This window comes from Crassostrea angulata, chromosome 6 (assembly GCF_025612915.1).
Source record: "Crassostrea angulata isolate pt1a10 chromosome 6, ASM2561291v2, whole genome shotgun sequence".
In the NCBI taxonomy this organism is placed as follows: Eukaryota; Metazoa; Mollusca; class Bivalvia; order Ostreida; family Ostreidae; genus Magallana; species Magallana angulata.
The window spans coordinates 39,170,690-39,190,082 of NC_069116.1; the positions used below are offsets into that span (position 1 = coordinate 39,170,690).

Below are 19,393 nucleotides of genomic sequence, written 5' to 3' on the forward strand. Positions count from 1 at the left end.
GAAAGAGGGAATAATTAATGACACAAAACCTTAATTGTCACCGAGTGTGCTGGATGGTATTTGCCCAGTTATTTGATACTGGGAAACTTCTGTCATTAGTACATTTACGTATTAATCAAGAAGTTATTTAACTCCATTTACCAATGATCTGATCTGAAGTTTTCAGAGATATCGTTTCTCTGCTAAAACACGGCTAAGAGGCTGAAACATGTAATAATGTCATAAATTTCTCAAAGAGTGAAATTCATTAAGGTCCATTTCAAAGATTGACAGGGTGGTTTAGAGGTAATTTGGTCAATGCACCCCTGGATTGGCGCATTTTTAGAGGGGACATTGGGATTGGTGAAACAGGGATGGTTTTGTCATACATTAAGTAGTACTGGTAGACTTGATATGGAGAATTTTAAAAACAGGAAAAAAGATCCTAGTGTTTAATGAATCGTGTGTGCCGTTGATCAAGTCTCTGCCCTGTAATGCGCTCTCTGAAGTTCTTGACAAGATTGCGGTCTTTAAAGTCTTCCCGAAAAAGGTCAATATTGTGGTATTTTAAAGGCTTCAATCTCTGCCAGGTCAAAGATTGTCTGTCCATTCATGGATAAATGACCAATCTCTGGGTTTCATTGTCACCCAGTGGAAGGTCTTAAAAATGGAATGTGGAATTCTATAACATTGTTCAGTTTTGGAGGCTACAGAGCAAAATTGAATGGGGAAAGCCTGACCTATGTATGATGAATTGGGGGTGAAACCATTAATTGTTGGCCATAATATTGGCTTTGCCTTGAGAAATAGAATTTTTTTTTGGGGGGGGGGGGGGGCGATACCAGAGAACATTCCACAGTGACATTCTACAAAAATTGTCATTTCTGTGTGTCATGCGTTATTCGTTTTTAAATCTGACAGGCGACATGCTAAATTGAATAATCCTTTTACCTGGGAAGGTGGTAATTGGGCTCAGTTGGACATTTCAAATGAATTCTTTAGAATCTATCAAAAATGTACAAGGATATCCTGTAGAGATACAAAATAGGAAATAAGTTGAAGAGAATTTACAGTTTGTGTATGACACATAATGACAATCAGAGACCCTTCTGTAAATTGGTATGCAAGTGTGTTTGACATATTAGACCTTGAAAAGGACTTGTTATTTTGCTGTTGGGCACCATTGTACAGTGTAGTTTTGTCAATTACTTCACAGGTTCAAATCTATCCATTTTCAAATTAAAGCTTGAATCAGCATAATTTCCTTTTTGTACCCTTTTCAACCCGGTTTGTTTATGAATTTTTTTTCCTTTGGTCTTGCTATAGTGTACTCTGATATTGGCCATTGATTATATTGAGGTATTTAAGGTGCATAAAAAAGGCTCGATCCTGACATATTTTTTTTTCTCCATTCATAATTCTATTGTGTATTGTTGTGTTCAATTGGAGATCAATTCTCAGTCATCTTTTGACAAAATAGTTGATCGCAGAGGTCATTGAGTGGAACAATTGCTTTATCAGAAAAAAAGGTGCTGATTGATTGTTCAAGTGCATGTACACAACAAAAAAGCAGCACATACTTATATAGCTGTAGGATTCGGTAATGCAGAAGAACCAAGAATGATGATGTCAATCATTTACTTTTTCTAGTCATTACAGGAACGATTTTTATCCTGGGAAAATTACAGCAAAAACGCATCATCAAAGGGTTTTTGTCAACTCGAGAACTGCAGCCATTTTTATGACCACTTGACCTGCAATTGTGTATTGTCTTTTGATGTGCTTTAAAAAACGGTAGTTCATATGAACTAGCATTCAGTAAATTAAATAGGTTTGCTTGGTGCAGTGGCGGTGCAAATAATAAACAAGAGTCACAAAGGTTTGTTGCTTTTTTTATTGAGGAAATCTTTCTGAAAAAGATACTGCAAAACCCACGCTGGAAAAGTTTCTAGAATGCATTCAGAGTTTCCAATCACAGCTTGAGAGGGATTTTTTTCTTCTTCAAGGAGTTCACAGTAAAGTTTGGGCTGATAATGTAAACCTGGAGTCATTCAATACACATAGTAGAGAGAGAGAAGGAGGCAGTGGTATGGGTTATCGAGGATTCTAATCTAACGAGATGTCACACTCACTATGAGCGGGGCCTTGTTTATGGCTCGGTTTAGCCGTAGTCTCAGGGCACCCTCAAAGGGCACCTAGCTAACAAACCCATCATTTCTCTTTCTAGAATGTCTGCAGTAACTTATACCTATTTATTGCCATAGGAACAGATGTTTTTAGTTTAATGCTCTATAAAAATTAATAAATGAAAAAAAAATGCAGGAATGAAAGGGAGAAAGAAAAAAAAAACGGAAAAGATTTCTGGTAGGTCTCTGACAACTGTTTAAGCTATCGTTCATTTGAAGTCTATTTAATCATGTTTAGATTAGAAACAGTTGAACAAAACACACTGGTTTCAAAGGATTTTTCAAGTTGCCACTCTCTGATCAGACATCTTGCACAAACTAAATGTTGGCTGCTTTCTTACAATATTCCTTCAGATTGGATTATGGGGTCAGGTTGATTTTTTTTGTCCATCTCTCTAACTGATATAGATTTATATATCTATAGGCATACTGTTTGGATAGATGCATTAAGATATGAAAAGTTCAAGGGTCAAGTGTTAGATAGCATGAAAGTTGCCTTAAAAAGTTTTTTTCCCCCAAATTGTAAGTGAAAAAACCCAATATCTTTTATGAAAGAACATCTATTTAATATTGATTAAATGTACTTTGTACTGTGAAATCATTTAATATTTGGGAGGTAGGGGTTAGAAAATTGTTTGTGGGGACCTTTTTTCCTTGATAGCTAACATTGTTATTCTTTGATATGACAAGCATATACCATATTAGAGTTGTTATTATTTTGGTGGGATGCTTATTTTTGGCTCACTGGTTGTTTCTCCAAATTGCCAAAATTGAGATTGAAGTTTAAGAGAAGTGTCAAAGTAAAAGGCACACCTTGATCTCATAAAAGAATTACCTCTGCCATGGAAATAGGTACTGGTATGCTTTTATATTAAATTTCATAAGGGCATAAATTTGTTAGGGTTTGTCTTAAAATCCATAGATATTGGCCTCCCACAATATAAAATAACTAATTCCATGGTATTGTATGTTTTATTAGGTTTTCTAGATGTTTTCCAGACTGCATAGTTATCTCTGGTGTACAATTATTATTGTTTGGCATTATTGCAATGCTCAAATGTTTTAAGAAATGATCATTATGCTAGATGATTTTTCTGCACAGGGGAAAAAGAATCCGGTTTATTGTTCTTTCTTGCTGCACCAGTTTATTAGTTTTACACTTTGCCTACAACAATATCAAAGATAATGTCATTACCAACCAAGGGATATTCTGCAATGTCTCTTTCTTGTCTGTGACATTAAAGAGGAAGACTTGTTTTGATAGCACTAAAGGAGATCCAAATTAAAGGCAATGTCTTTGGAGATAACATTTCTACCAGTTGTATATATAAATATCTAGGACAAAACTCTTTTGTTTCCCCTCTATCTCTCTGTCTGAAGAAAGTGCTTTGATGCCGGAGCATTTCTCTTGGATATAATCTCTTTGAAATGGAATATTTGAAATCTTGCATTACTCTTCATCTGAGATAAAAATGGTCGTAGCCCTATGCAAACAATTTCATTACACACAAGTTATCCAATCAGATAAGGAGAGTCGAGGAGATACTTTCTCAATGTCAGCGCTTTTGATGTCGATTTCAGGTGTGTAACGGATCTACAGATCGGGCCGCCTATCAGTTTCATTCATATTTTGTTACACTATTATTTGGCTATTTAAAGAAAACTTGAGTTATGTTAATTGTGAATACCAAGCACCATTATTCATGTGTTTGTTGAATTTTTTCCCCTCTGTGATACTTCCATTTACTAATTTTACATTAGAATTGAATTGGCAATTCTTTTCGGGTGGGTGTGGGGTTATAAAGCAAGAATAGGGTATTGTGTTAAGTTTTTTCTTCATTTCTCTGAAAAAATTGAAGCTTAATACCTTGAAATAATACTTATATAATACAGTTGTATACAAATTGTATACAACTGTATTATATAGATATTACTTATAACAAGTATATGATCTTAGTGTGAAATTGTTCATCTTTTTTCCTTTGTAGTTTTCGGATCCATTATTTTAGCTTTAAGTCCTAAAAGTCTGAGGATGTTATGACAATGTTATAATCTGCAAATTGTTCTTTCATGCAAATTACAGTTAATGTCTTTGGCATCTAGATGCATTAGTTAATTGATTTTCATTCAAGCGACTGTCACCTAGGTTGTTTCGCACCATATGCTAGGTGGGATCATTTTAAAAAAAAAAAATTATGTTTACATTGTCCGACTATGACGTCTCGAATGTCTTTGAAACAGGAATGCTTTTTAATCATTTATAACGTCAGGTGAAATATAAGGCTGTTGGTTGTTTGGAGGGCCTGAAGTATTAAAATGGGAATGATCCAAATGTGTTTCCTCATTATCATTCTCTGATGGGGCAATCTGATCTCTCAGTGTCATGTTTGCAATTTTGACATTTCAGATTAGATATAGAGGGAAAATTGGATGGTAGGCTTTTTTTGTATATGTGATATATTAGTTTTTGATAAATTGAGGGGTGCGAGACTAAATTTTAGCCTCCATAATATAATGACTGTAAAAGTCATGCTAACAACCAAATTAAATTAGATTTTATTGTTGATTACCGGTAGTTAACCTATATTAGGCTGTCTGGTATTTTGAAAACAGAAATTTTTCCAAATGTTTTCTTCTTGCCCTAGCTATTAAAACTAACTTAGTCATTTATATGGGTTGGATAGATTTCATATTAAAACAGAAAAATATACCACTTCTGAAGGCAAAATGTTGAGCAGATATTTATCTTATTTATGCACATATATTTATTGGTCAAACAACATCGATGACTCCATGTGTACAATTAATCATGCACAGTGCTGGATAGTTAATCCAAATAATTCTTTACAATATCCAGTTACAAAGGTAGTGTACTTAACTTTCCTCATTGCAAGCATGTTGCACCGTATTGGTACTCTTAATTAAAAGATAAAAGTTAAAAAAAAAAAAAAAAAACAAGAAAAAAAAGAGACAGATTTGCCCTTCCTTTTGGTAAAACATCACAGATCATTAGTGTTGCTACTGCATCCATCATGGCGAGGTGTGTTGATTACCCAGAAAATGAGGTCATCCATCAACGGAAGTTCAAAGGATTTAAGGATAGATCGGTGCGAGTTTATTTTTTCAAGAGGACGATACAGTACCAGAGTGTCTGATCTTCTGTTTAGTCTGGAGCGAACAGATGCAGTGTATGGGGTGGCTGTGTTATTGTTTGTTTTAGATCATGCAGAATTGTTTAACTTCAAATGATTCCTTCAATGATCTAGTTATTAATTTTTTTTCTGAACATTCCTTGAATATAATGGTAATGACTGAAATTGTAAAAAAAAAATTGTGTTTTCAAATTTTTTTCTTTTTTTTGCCAGACTCTCTACATATCTTGGCAAATTTGAACAAAACAAATTTTTTTTTTTTTTATCGCATGTCTGAAATTTTGTGTGGAAGAATTTTTGGTTGATGTCCAATGCAGGGATGTTTTGAAAGGAGTATGTGTAATTATAGCATAAAAAACCCAAATCTGTGTCTGTGTTTTCAGTACTGAGCCGCCAAACTGTCACTCTGTGTTAGGGATATTTTTCATCACTGTTGAGGTTTCTGTCAGTGTGTGGGGGTCACTCAGGTACTCTGATAGAATACACAGAATTCCAGGCCAGCTAGAACAAGTACAGGAGGGATGTTTTTAAGTACATTCTCTTGTTAGTGGGGTCGGTAAATTAGTGACTCACCACCGGCAGTAGACAGTGACCAGTTAAAATGACTATTGCCAATAGCAGACTTTTAAGTAGGTAGACTGCATTAGCATATTTTTGAAAAAGGATTTTTTTTTTGCCATCTCAGTAATGGTCTTTTGCTAAAGGGTAAAATGGAAAATATGAGAGAGAGAGAGAGAGAGAGAGAGAGAGAGAGAGAGAGAGAGAGAGAGAGAAAGAGAGAGAGGGAGGGAGGGAGAGAGATGTGGCTATTATTGGGTTTCTCTTTTAGAAGATCTAGAATCTAAACTCATAAATAAACCCAATTAGATCAGTGGCCAGTTATTGACAAAAAGTCAGCCTTGGCTTTGGAGAAGAGAAAACTTGGACAAGACAGCAGCGAGAAATATTGCCCAATTAGAGCTCCGTCTGACAGAAGCTGCAAAGATTTATTTCAGGATGGATTACACTCTGCTTCCCAAATATTATACCATTAGTGGCTCATCTCAATCTTATTCATCAGGGGAAAAAACGGAGGAATTACCTAATATTGATGATCAGGAACATGTCTGCAAAACATAAATCTTGAACAAACAGAATGACAGTAATGCAGTAATGCTTTAAAATGTGCATTTCAGTTGACAGCCATGATGTAGGGTCTTGTTTTACCCAAGTCTGTAATTACATACGTTGGAAAGCTCCGATTAGTGGGGTTTCTCATTTGTTTTCGAGATCTGGGGGTGAGGTAATTCTTGCCTGCTCAGTCCTTAATTGCTGTGACAATCACAAGAGTCATCTTTAGTTCTCGGGGACACACAGCTGCCCAGATATTAATCCTTTCCAGAAGAAAAAATCCCCACTGCTGAATTACAGAGGCAGAGATGAGGGAAATTTCATAGTCTAGGCATTTTTATTACAAGAATAAAAAGGGAGGGGTAAAAAAAAACACAGAGTAGATCAAAAGGCACGAGTTATTATCAGTTCTGTAAGCAAGGCAATTTCCAATCTGAAAAGTTTATTTCGATATTTTCAAAGAGTGGATTAAAAGGGACGATTTCTTCCAGTGAACAACTCATTGGTTGGGAAGAAAGACTTGTATCAATATTAATCAAATTGATGAGAGGAAGGCTGTTGCTTACAGTTGACTGCAAATTCTCAGATGAATTCCAGAGCATGGAAGAGAGAATAGAGAGGGAAGGGAATAAAAGAATTGCTCTAATGAAACATCAAATGACTCCATTTTTCCTTCTCGCTTTGATATTACCAGGTGATAGTTACAGCGATATGATTTTATGGCTTGCACACACTTGAGAGTATTCTTCATGCATAATGAAGGCAGAAGCAAAAAAATATTCGCATTATGTATTCAGTTTATGACAAATCGGTTGTTATTTGTACAAATGTAACAATTGTTATTCTGGTAGATCAGATGATCCAAGGGCTGGATATTTATGGGAGGGGGATCACACTAAAGCTTGTAATACAGCTTGTGCTAAGTGAGCCACAGGGGAATCCTAATATCGTCTTGCAGGCATCATTACGTTAATAAAATATAACTTGCTAAGATTAGGATTAAATTATGTTGATAGAGCAACTGGAACATAGCAACTGGAACACGGAACATGGCATCCTGAATATGCGTCACCAAGCAATAAATTGAAATAAATGTCCATGCATTAGTATTACATCAGACAGGATGTATTTATTCTAGTGCTCATTGAAGCCTTCATTTTGTCATGAAAAATAAACTTGAATTCTGAGATCAAAGGTTTGTATGTATATATTAGTATACATGCATACATACATGGGATCTAAAGCAGGGGGTTTTCACCTAGATTTAATAATTAATTGATTGTTGCACAAAAAGTTTTGATAGATTTGTGACCTGTCTGTCTTATTGTTTCTTCCCACAATTTTATGGAATGGGTAGTAGACAAATGATTTTTTCATGGGAATTTAATTTGTGATAGACTGTGATTTTGTTTGAGTTTGTAAAAGATCAGGAAGAAAAGAAGTTGATGTAGTACGGTGATACACACCAACATACACAAGGAATGACTAATGTATCTGAAAGTTCTTTCAGATCTGTGTGCTGCTTGCTGCATGAAAGCAGCTTCATTTTCTGCATTTCTGACCTTTTTGACTTCTGCTGTAAACAGTTCTGGGGGTGTGGACATATAAATGGTACATACATTGCCTGTCTTCTGATGAGCCAAGACCTCACAGAGGGAACTTGTAAGATACTATGTCCCTTTATCTGCAGAGTGATGGGCCTTGTCCAATTGATAATTTATGAGGGTGGGTGTTGGTGCTGCAAGGAGATCTAAAGCCTGTAAAGGAGAGGGTTTTTTTGCATACATCTTGTGAAGTTCCATTTTGTACTTTTATTTCATTTGCAAATTTCAAATAGGCTGAATCAGAATTTAAAAAAAAAGAGAATTATCATTCATTTGCAGCATATTTAAAGGGTCCATTTTTTTTTTATTAATAAAGGGGGTACTAAAAAAAAAAATACAGGGTTCTAAATGAGTTCATGCAAGTGACCGTTTTTTAACCTTTTAAAAAGCTTTGTTTATATAGACATGTATGGGGCAGTTCAAAGAAAAGACGGTAGATATTAATCTTTAATTTGTCCTTTAAAGCCTTGCAAGGGACCTCTCTATTTTTCTGGCCGAGATCAATGGAAACCTTATCTGGGAATATTATGATAGGACAGGCCGTGTTATTACCATGTAATAGTTAAATCTCTTTGTAATCAGAGTGTTCAAAGTAAAAACAGGCTTTATGGAATATTAATTGAGGAATATTGGGGACAATTATCTAATCCATCAGAAATTCATTACGCTATTGTCCTGCGATAAAGTCAGCCCGTGGCTGCAACCTCTATGGTTGAGGCTGACTATCAAGAGTTATAAAAGGTCGACTGGCAGAAATCAAAATGGCGAAATCAATCACAGATGACTGATCAAAGGAGACCGATCTTTATTTATCTGACCAGTAATGGGTCAGGACTTAATCCAGTGTCAGGGCGAGATCCTGCGGGATTGGGCTAAAGGAGAGATCGGTGTAGCCGTCTGAGTGAACCAAGCAGTCCCATTACTACTTGCAGAAATAGGGATTTATATTTCTTCTAATGATGAAAAACTACATTTCCTGTTGGCATTAAAGACCCGGCCTTGCTTATATTCTTAGATGACTGATTAATCACATATTTTTTTTTTATAAGTCTGAGTTTTTCAGATTACGGTATTCATTAGAAGAAATGTCTATTGCGTTAAAGTAAATGTTAAGGAAATACTTGGCCAAATATTTTCAGATTTTTAATTGAGAGATGATCCAAATATTCAAGTTTGTATAAATAAAGTGCAAGGTTATTTTTTTTTTGGCGGTATGAGAAGAAGAAGAAAAATTTCTTTGGCAACTGATTAAGAGGCTTTTTCATGGTGTCTGATAAAAAAAGCTTAATATGTGGTCCATTAAATGAGTGTTTTGTTGGGTTGTACGTATGACAACTCTTGCATTTCAGATAAAGATCAAAACTTCGCTTCTATTGAGATGATAAATGGTTGCTCGGTTTTGTATCATTACACAAATTTAACATTTGGCATTGAATTGCCAAAATGTCTTTTTGAATACCACTCTTTTTGTATACTATGTATGTTCACTTACTCATAATTTATTGTGACACACGAAAATCAATGATAAAAAATTAAAATGTATATATTCTCATTTTTTTTATTACAGTCAGCTTGAATTGCATGCATTGATAACCATCAAACTATCAACCATTTTGACAAAATTGTATAATTATTAGGAGAGCTTCAAAGGTTAAAAGTAAAGTATGGAAAATGAGTATGAAGATTGGGGGGAGGGATAGTTTTCTGCCTTGAATCTAAATTTGATACAAAGGCTAGAAAAGGTTTTCCTTGCTATATAAGTTTAATGTTTGATAATAAAAGGTCTTGAAAAAGTTTTTTTTTTTTTTGCTTTTTAGTTAAAACTTTAATTGAGTTTTCAAATAGTTAAAATAAGAATAAAAGCAACCAGGAATTTGACGTTAACATGTTTACTTATTTTTAATTTGTGATAGTACTTTTGAAGGTGCATACAAGTGCACTTTTTGTATGTACAAAATATGCATTAACCTGATGTTTTGAGAAACTGTAACAGTTATTTATACATGTATCACCGAATGGTATGAATCATTTTTCATGACACAAACTTTCTATTATGAATTATTTAATGGAGCAAATAAGCAATTAAGCAAATATTGATACTTGGACTAGCGAGAACAAGAGGATAGAGAAATGGTTGAATTGCACTTGGGATTGGAGGAAGAGAAAGCGCTGTAAACATGAAATACAGTCATTAAGATAAACCTGCTATTGTCAATAACACATTCATTTATACCCAAAGATGTCAGAATTTTTATCTATATCTAGCAATGTGAGTTATTCCATATGCTGTTTTTTAGCGATATTGATCTTTTTAAATGGGGGCAGAAATGATTTGATGACCGGCCAGTGTTTGAAGCAGTTTCTTTGATCAGTTGTTTATTGTCAGGTCTCGTAGCGAAAAATCGGCATAGCTCAATGTTGCCATCTACTGAAGATATAGTCTGCTGTTGGCCAAGGGTTTTTTTTTTTAATACAGAGATACGGAGGTATATATCTGATAATTGTTTTTTATGAAATAAATAATATTTGAAGCAAGGCAGACTGTACAGAGAGGGCTCCCTTTGATCTTCGGCTGGGGATTAGCGCACTGGCTGCGAACTCTCAGAATTTCAGAATTCAAAGAATCTTTGCAAGGCATCTGCAGGCCATAGAAGCTGTCAGTAGTTTTATGCTTTAAAACTGTGTTTTGTGAGTTTAGCACAAGTTTTCATCAACTTCTTTGCCTTTTTTTTTTTTTTTTTTGGGTTGATCAGAAAAGTCTGTCAAATCCTCTTCTTTTTATTTTGTCAGAATATGTGACATTTTATTGAAAAATTACAGAATGAGTATCATTTAATATTATGGCCGGAAATAAAACTTTATAGAATTTTATTGGCAAAATTTTAAGAATTCAAAAGGTAGGTGTGAAAAAGGAGATAGGGTTGGAGTTTTGATGATGATATCAAATTCTCTCCCCCCTCCCCCCCCCCCAAAAAAAAAAAAAAAAGTTATAAAAGAAATACTTAATTGACTAGCCTACTACAAACAGTTACTAAAATACAGTTATTTGATAGAAAATAAGTTTTTCAGAAACTCTTTGTAGGTTTAGACTTAGTTTTTCCTTCCATATAATGTTATCCTTTGGACAGTCTTGATCAAGATACGGTAACTGAATTTGGCAGCTTTTCTATGTGGTAGGGTCTTAGCATTGCAGAAGAAATATGAAATGGTCAAACAGGCTCCCTTTTACCATTTATATGATGCTATTTCAGCTGAAGAAGTTTGTGGTTCTGTTTAAAAACACCTGTTTACCTTTTTTTGTTTTCAACACCTGCATTAAATTTATCCTCACAGGTGCAGAAAACTTTGCAATCACTTAGACTGGAATGATACAAGTTGTAATGAAAAAGCTTGTTTGTAATTCAAAACATGTCCATAAATTTCCTTCCCAATATACTAAAGGAAATTCTCAGGCCAATATAATTGAACTGATTGTTCTCACTATTTTGAATGATATTTTTACCCATTTTTGGAAGGAAAAATAGAATTACTGTAGTCTATCTTAAAGGCAGTATAAATAAACAAAATGTATAAGATTTTGTCTAGTCTATCCTGAACTTCATTCCACAATTCATTAAAGTGTTCAAGTTGTAAGAAAACCTCTTCACCTGAGTAGGTTCTTTTAATTGAAATTATGAGTGAAATCAAGAATCAAGATTGATCTCTTCAGCTGCCATTCTGTACATATAACTTATGTGGACATGGCATAGACATATTCCGAAGTGGTTGATGTGAAGGCATATGTCAACCTGAATTTCCCCAAAGAGCTAAACATGTGCAGCTATTCTCCAAGACAAAAATTGGGAGATTTTTTTTTTATCCATCCGTACAGATTGATTAAGTACAAAACTCAGAGGTAGAGGCTTTTCTTTAATTGGATCCAATTTTGTTAAATATTGAATTTTGCATGCAGTGGTGCAGTGAAAATAACTGCATCCAAACTCTTTTGAGAGTCAACTCATATATAGAGATGTAAAGAGTATTAATGGTAAGATTTTTAGGTCTTCTGAAATGCCGCATCATCATTTCAAAAGATACAGAAGATTAATTTGTGGGAGTTACTGCATGAAAGAGTTTTATTATCAGCATGAAAGAAATTGCTAATTCCTATCTAATAATACATTTCTAACGATGAAGTTTAAAAAATAGAAATGTTAAAAAACAGAATAACTGCTGAAGATAATGAGGACAATTTTTATTTTGTTTTCAAAGACAAGTCATTTTAGCGGCATTAAATTAATTTTGAGCATTGGGCGTTTCAGAAAACCATGAAGCATTTTTGTTTGTTTGAACTGCGACGGACTTAAAATACCTACACAGTTAATTAATTATTTACGATATGCTTTGGTGGTTCATTTCTTTTAGAGTGCTGTTAGTTTTTGCAGTGTGTTCTTTTTTACCAAGGCTCTTGGATGTGCAGCCTCTCTGATTCTTTGCTCTTGCATTGGTTGTTATGTTAAATCAAACAAAGCAGCGCTTTTATGTCTGAAGTTGTTTAATCCTTAAAGCAGAATAATAAATCTATAAGTCTTTCTGTACTTGCATTAAATATTGAAATTGTCAAGCTTTTGAGAAAATGCAAAAGTTCTAAAATCAAATGCTTCTCAAATTGGAACAGTATATATATATCAGTTCGTAATTTATTGTTTTCAGTTTTAATTCTTGACCTTGGGGACTATAGTTGTTTTACACAATTTTTTTGTTGTTTACTGTGTAAAATTACTTCAGTGATCGTAAACCTCATTAAGGTGGTATGGGATACCCTCCATGTAGTAATGTGCATTCTATTGTAATAAACAATATAAAATCAAGCTTAAATTCATTGATGTTTTCAGAGCAAAAATTGTTTCCTAGCAGTGCAGCACATTGGCTTAAAGTGTTAACTACAAATCTGAAAGTCTGTAAGTGCTCTAACAAGTTTTACATTTCCTAAAAAATTTTCAAACAACATTTTTTTTGGTCATATATTGTAAAATTTAAAAATTCTTAACGGGTGAAAATATTTTGATTATCCATGTTGATATCAACAGGTGTCCCATACCACCCTTCAGATTGAATGAACAGATTAACGACTCTGCTTAAATTTTTTCCTTAAAGGGGCATGGTCACAATTTTGGTCAAATTCTGTTTTGTGTTTTAATGTTTACAATGCCTTTAATAGGAATGCATTTCTAATGATCAAATAAAATATGAGAGTCAGTCATAGAGTTTCAAGCAAGATAGAGGGCTCACAATAGTTTGCCATGTAAACAAGACTCATGCCCTGTTTTGTTTACATATGTTCAATATACCAGTAAAAGTCTTTTTCAAGCTGATTTGTCTATCTTCTTATTCATTTTAAACATATATTAACAGTTCCAAATGTTTAAAACATTCATTTTAGGTCTAAAACTGGAATTTTTACTTCAACTTTCAAAATGTAAACAAAGGCTTTGTTTGCATAGCAAAGAATTGTAAGCTCTGTAACCCGCTTTATAACTCAACAAATGACACTCAAATTTTGTTGTCTATTAAAAATGCCTTACTAAAGCATTGTAAACATTAAAATTGGAAAATAAGTTTTAACCAAAATTGTGACTTCATGTCACATGTAATATCTCCTCAGTGCTATGTTGAGTATACAAAAAACTCCATAACAAAATATATTAATCATTTACTGCTGACATGAAAATAACCATTTTATGTTTTGATATTCAGAAAAAAGAAAATCTGTGAACTCAGAAACCTCTCATTAGATTATTACATAACATATTTTTCATTAGACATAATATAATAACTTTCAAATGCATAATATCGTGCATATCATTTGTTTATATACACTGTAATTGCAGACCCTAATGGAGGGTATTATTTTGATTTTCTTGCTTTCGTAATGTTATAAAAGTTAACGATGTGTTTCAATTTCTGATGTCAGTATACCCTGATTCTAACTTACATTCAAACAAATTAATTGGTTGCATAGAATAGAAATTAGACCAGCTCTCTTTACGTTTGTGTGGCTTAGTTTATTTTCGCTCACTTGGGAACTATAAACTTGTGATGTCAATCAATTTTTTAAACAGAATTTTTTTTTCTTTTCTTTTGAAATGATAAAATCCTCTTTTAGCTTAATTGATTATAGAATCATGTGGTTGGGTTTTTTTTTTAAAGATGAAATGAGTTTTAAAAAATCAATGCCAAGGATTTAGTGATGTTATTCAAAGGTTTGATAACCTAAAACTATCTGATATAGCTTGATTTCCTTTTGAATCAGAATGTAAAGTGATTTTTTTTTCTTTTATTGATATGAATATTGCAATAATGTAAATGTAATGCATCAAGTTGTACTTGGGCTTGAAATGTAAATCCCGCTCACATCAAAAGACAGAACTCTGGTGTGCATCTTGATTTTCGATTGATGTGTATCAACTTTTTTTTGTGTCGAGGAAGTGCTTTACATTAAAATATTTCCCGAGATAAGATCTGCCATTAAACACAGAGGAAGGGGGAAAGAGAAGATGGATCATCAACAGATATATATAATATGAACTCTTACTAGATCTAGTCTCACCGAGTCAAATTTCTTACAGTACTGCCTGCGCGCTGGTGTATATTCATTTATATATGTGTCTGTAATTTATATTATACATGTATAATTATTATGTTTGATATAAATTGATTGACTTTCAAATTAAGTAAAAGCAGTTTGAAGACTGACAGCTCTCTTTTTATGATTGAGATGACATCCTGAGATCAGTACATGTAGTATACTTTAAAAATGGTTGTTTTCGCTCATGGTAAAGTATGCATTTTCTGGTGTTGGTATTAAATACGCGGATGCTTGAATTACCACACGCAACTTCTAATTTTTTTTACCATACGCACTGGGATATTTAACGCGGATTTAAACTTTTACAGTATATTGTGTTTTCAAATTGGAACTTTTTGATATTTGTTTCTATAGAGACTGATGCAGGGTTTCCCAGGAATTAAATGCAATGAATCCTTCGGTACAACACAGTACTGTTGTCAAACACCATAGGTCAAGGCCGTATTTACAGACATAACATCTACTGCATACCTTTAAAAGCATAAAGAGTTCTTCAATGTTTTTAATTGGGAATATCACAGTTATAATTATTTCATTATAATGAGGCTTCTAAGGAGGTTGTGGCTGTTTCGTTGTATGTGTCTACTTCCAAATTAAGAGGAGTTTAATGATGAATTCTTAAAACTCTAATCATATATGATGTGGAATTAAATAAGAAATTAAATTACACAAGTCTTTTTTTCTTGCCAAGAAAGATTTGTGATGGTAATGGAATATTGGTTCTTTTAATACCAACCAGAGCTAAGCCACCTTTCATAACAATGCAATTGTGAGTTTGTAAGATATCAAATGTGATATTACTGGTGCATATGGACCGCGATATTAGTTTACAGAATTGTTAAGTGAATCATATTTGAATCATAAATTCTCAATTATTTCCTTTGTCACAATCAAGCCGCTGTGTTTTGTTCTTAATGTTTAAAGTTGGCAAAAAGAAAATGTTTACCCCCAAACATCCTCCCATTGTTATGATTATGTAAGAATGTTCCGCAATCCCTTTGAAAAATTTTTGGCAGACTTTGAGAGAAAGTGGAGATAATGAATTTTGTGTTGTAATTCTTTGGAACCCATTGTTGCTGTATGCTGCTGATGATATATAGGTATAAGAGCTAGAAGAATGGTGCTCTTGGAAATTATGATTGAAATGTTCCAAGATCTTCATCAAAGATTGAAGTGAATTGCCTTTTATTGGGCAAACACCGTTGGAGCTAGGTGATGACAAGGCCCCCTTTGATCCTGACAATATGGCAGACCTTCAAATAAGAGTCGTGGGGCTCATCAATAATGCATATACCAATCTGTTTGATCAGAGTATAGGGGGCACTTACAGGAAAATATGATTAGAGTGATTTCGTGCCTGTGGGGAAAACATTAAATGTCAACCGGAAAAGGAGATTTTTCAACACTATAAGGGGATGTATAAGTCTTTATGTATGACTATATTTTAGAGGGCAAGGGCTATCTACAGGAGCTCATAGATATAAGGGGATGATAGTTGAAAAATTATGGGGTACCAGATAATTGTCTGGAAGGTTGCGAGTAAGTGACACACAGGGTCAATGGTTTGGATCGTCTTTGTGAGTAAGAGCTACTGGTCCATGCAAGAATGAGTCAATGGCGCTGGTTTCTCTGATTATTGCTGATACCTTCATCTCCTGGTCATGATGTATGATTTGATTTTGATGAGTAGACAGGCCAGCACTCAACAAATGAGTCCAGGGACCCAGGGGCTGGGATCTTCATAGCAGTAATGGCACAATTAAATGATGATCAGTGCAGATTAGTGGAAGAATGAATTGTGAATGGTGACAAATGGGGTTTTCTGGAGATGACAAGGGGAAGTTTTTATCGGCTCAGTTTGGAATTGTCATACATCAAATTTCCCTGAAGATGGCTTGGTCCATAGAAATGCAAATAAAGACATAAACCAAGCACTTGGTGTTTTGTTCTAGAAAAGGTTGAAAATGTAAATTTTTCTTTATTTCAAAATACATGCTGGAGAGGCGAATTCACAAGGGTTTAATTTTACGGTTATACCACAGAGAAGGAAACAATTTTAATGCATGATAATGAAGGGGTACCAGGAAACTGCAGCTAATGAAAATACATGGAAGGGGGGGTGTTTAATACTTAAATTATAAATAGAGACAAAAAAATTTTATCACTCATAAAATACTGTAATGTGCATTATGATTTGTCATGATTCCCTTTGAGCTGTACAGAAATAAAATCCTTGATCTAGAGAACAACATTAATGCTTGTCAATGTCATTTTCACTCGCTGACAGTTAAAATGCCACACGTCATTTTTTTTACAGCCATGGAGAAAATTAATAAGTAGAATGTGCCCGAAAAAATTTTGGCAGGCATGTTTATTCATAATCAAAGCATGTGAACTCGCTCTGTCATGTCATAACAATTTTCAAAGGTGTCCTTGGGGGCCATGTTGATCATGTTGTTACAATGAAAACAAACATGGGAAAAAGGCACAAGGATTATGTAAACTGTGAGTGAAGTGAAGAGAGAGTTAGGGGTCCATAAATTGCTCACCGTCTTACATGTTTTATGGACATTGTACATGCATGTTGACACTTTAATTGACTGGCTTTTATAGACAGGGGGCTGTAAAGACAGTAGGTTGAGGGCCATAACTCACCAGACCTGACAACAGGTGTGAAAAAAGTACCAACTGTCATTATAATTGCAAGTGCATGAAGAGGGTCGTTATTATTAGTATTTTCGACTGTGAATTAGCTGCATTATTTTTTTTTCTTTTGTTCTGTCTGCCCCAGTGGTCAGTTATGGGGGCACTCACTGTGAATTTGTAATTACTTTACACCTCCACATTCCAGTTAAAAGAATCGGAACATCTGTTCACCTGGCCGTAAAAATTCTACACTAGTTTGTTTACCAGTGGTTTTAAAATGGACTTAACAATTTTCTTGATTTTTTTTCTTATAAACATAAAGTTCTGTGGAAATTGCAAAAAAAGAGTGAAAATCACAAAAAAAAACCAAAAGCAAAATAATAATGTACTCTAGCTGTACTACGAAATGCTTTTTTCTTGATTAATGTTTGACCCAAAGTAGACTTAAAGATATTCAATGATGTATGCGGCTAATTAATGACTTCCACCTTTCTTCTGGCGGCCAGCCTTCTATGCAAGGAACTACTATGGGCACCTTTTGAGACCTTCCCCTTGGTGCATAACTGCCTTTGATCTCGAGACACAGGGAGGAGAGATAGTTATTGATTCCTGTGCTCAGGCCGTGATTGGTAGACTAATTCTTTAACTCTTCTACTATCAAAGGACTGTGTTAGCTAGGGGCTGAGGTAGTGTTAGTCAAATTCTGCAGGCTCCGGACTGTGTGCTATTCTATGCTTTATGAGGAATGGTATTCTTAAATTCTTTAAAGGTAAGAAAGAGTTCACTTTGTTGTTTTTGTTTATAAGGAGGCTTAATTGTTGCCGTCTTTATTTGTTGTGGGGGGTTCAATTAATTGATACCTTTGATGTGAATAAATTAAAGAGTTATAATCAAAGATATACTTTGTTGTGTTCATTCAGGTATGTCAATTAATTATAATCACAAAAGCACCAATTTAGTATCTAATTGATGAGGAATGTAATGCTTGAAGAAGAAAAAACTAAAACAGATTAATGAGCGGAATTCATTTTCAAATAGAGTAAAAATACCTCCCAGAACATGTGGTCTTAAATTATTGTAGATTGTAAGAGTGTGTGTGTGCTTGCTTTTGAGGTTAACGTTATCTTTGCTTGTTAAAGATCTAAAGCTGTTAGGTGTTAACATCCTTGTGCAAGCATCAAAGGCAAGGTGTTGGTAAATTGAACAAAAGGTAATAATACTCCAATCAGATTGTGTCAGCCCAGATGTCCAGCTTACATAACATCTTCACTCCAGCGAGCCTTTGATCAGGGCAGCCAGGTAGATTACCTGCACAGGTACACAAAGGTGTCTCTATCAATTGGTAAACACAGCACCTAAACAAGTTGGCTGTCCGCTGTAGTCTTCATCAGAAAAGGTCGAGGAATGAGGGCACGTTCCAAACGATTATTCTCCAGGGGAGCTGCTATTGGGAAGAAAATTCTGGGATTCCACAAAGTTTTGGGAGTAAGGGAAAAATTGATGAAACACTTGCCTCTGTGGTAGCTGATTTATTTTCTGCTTTGATTCCAAACTCACATAGGGGCTTGGTGGTAATCTCTCTCTGTATTTTAACTGTCTGAGAGAGCATTCTGCCAAGCACCTCTTTTGTAAGTTCAGAGGAAGTGAAAATGAGAGGAGCAAGTTTGATCAGATGACAGTTTTTGATGATAATATTATTGGCAAACTGCAGATTCTTCTGGCTTTTCTTCTGAGAACAAACAGCTGCCATTTTGGTAGGATACGGTGGTTGTATTAATCAAGTTCTCGGAATGCTGAAGGATTGGCAAAGTAAAAATAAAAACAAGAGAATTTTACATGATATAGTTTGGAATCGGTTTCCAGGCAGACAGAATATTCTTGAAATTTGGTTATAGATTGGGTCCGATCAGATTGCTGTGCTGTAGAACATTGTTGTGAACCATATGAGTCACTGAGATTTCTCTCTCTAATTTGCAGGAACTGTCAGTCAGCCTGGAGAATAAAGGAGGGAACATTCCACTGCGAGGTATGATACTCATTGCTCATGACAGCAACTGCAGTCAATGTTTTTAAAAACACTTGAAAATT

General features: G+C 34.4%; 1 protein-coding gene across 6 annotated transcripts in view; it reads left to right on the forward strand.

Moving 5' to 3' along the window:
- LOC128187298 (protein naked cuticle homolog 2-like) overlaps positions 1-19,393 on the forward strand; it is a 39,714-nt gene that overhangs the window by 9,798 nt on the left and 10,523 nt on the right. For 4 of the 6 annotated variants that reach the window (XM_052857630.1, XM_052857629.1, XM_052857631.1 and 1 more), the window contains one exon: positions 19,283-19,331. In XM_052857630.1, coding sequence (XP_052713590.1) covers positions 19,283-19,331 — 49 coding nt within the window. Of the gene's footprint in view, positions 1-17,636; positions 18,075-18,179; positions 18,791-19,282; positions 19,332-19,393 lie in introns of those variants that run through there. The other 2 variants (XM_052857634.1, XM_052857633.1) reach the window with 2 other exon arrangements.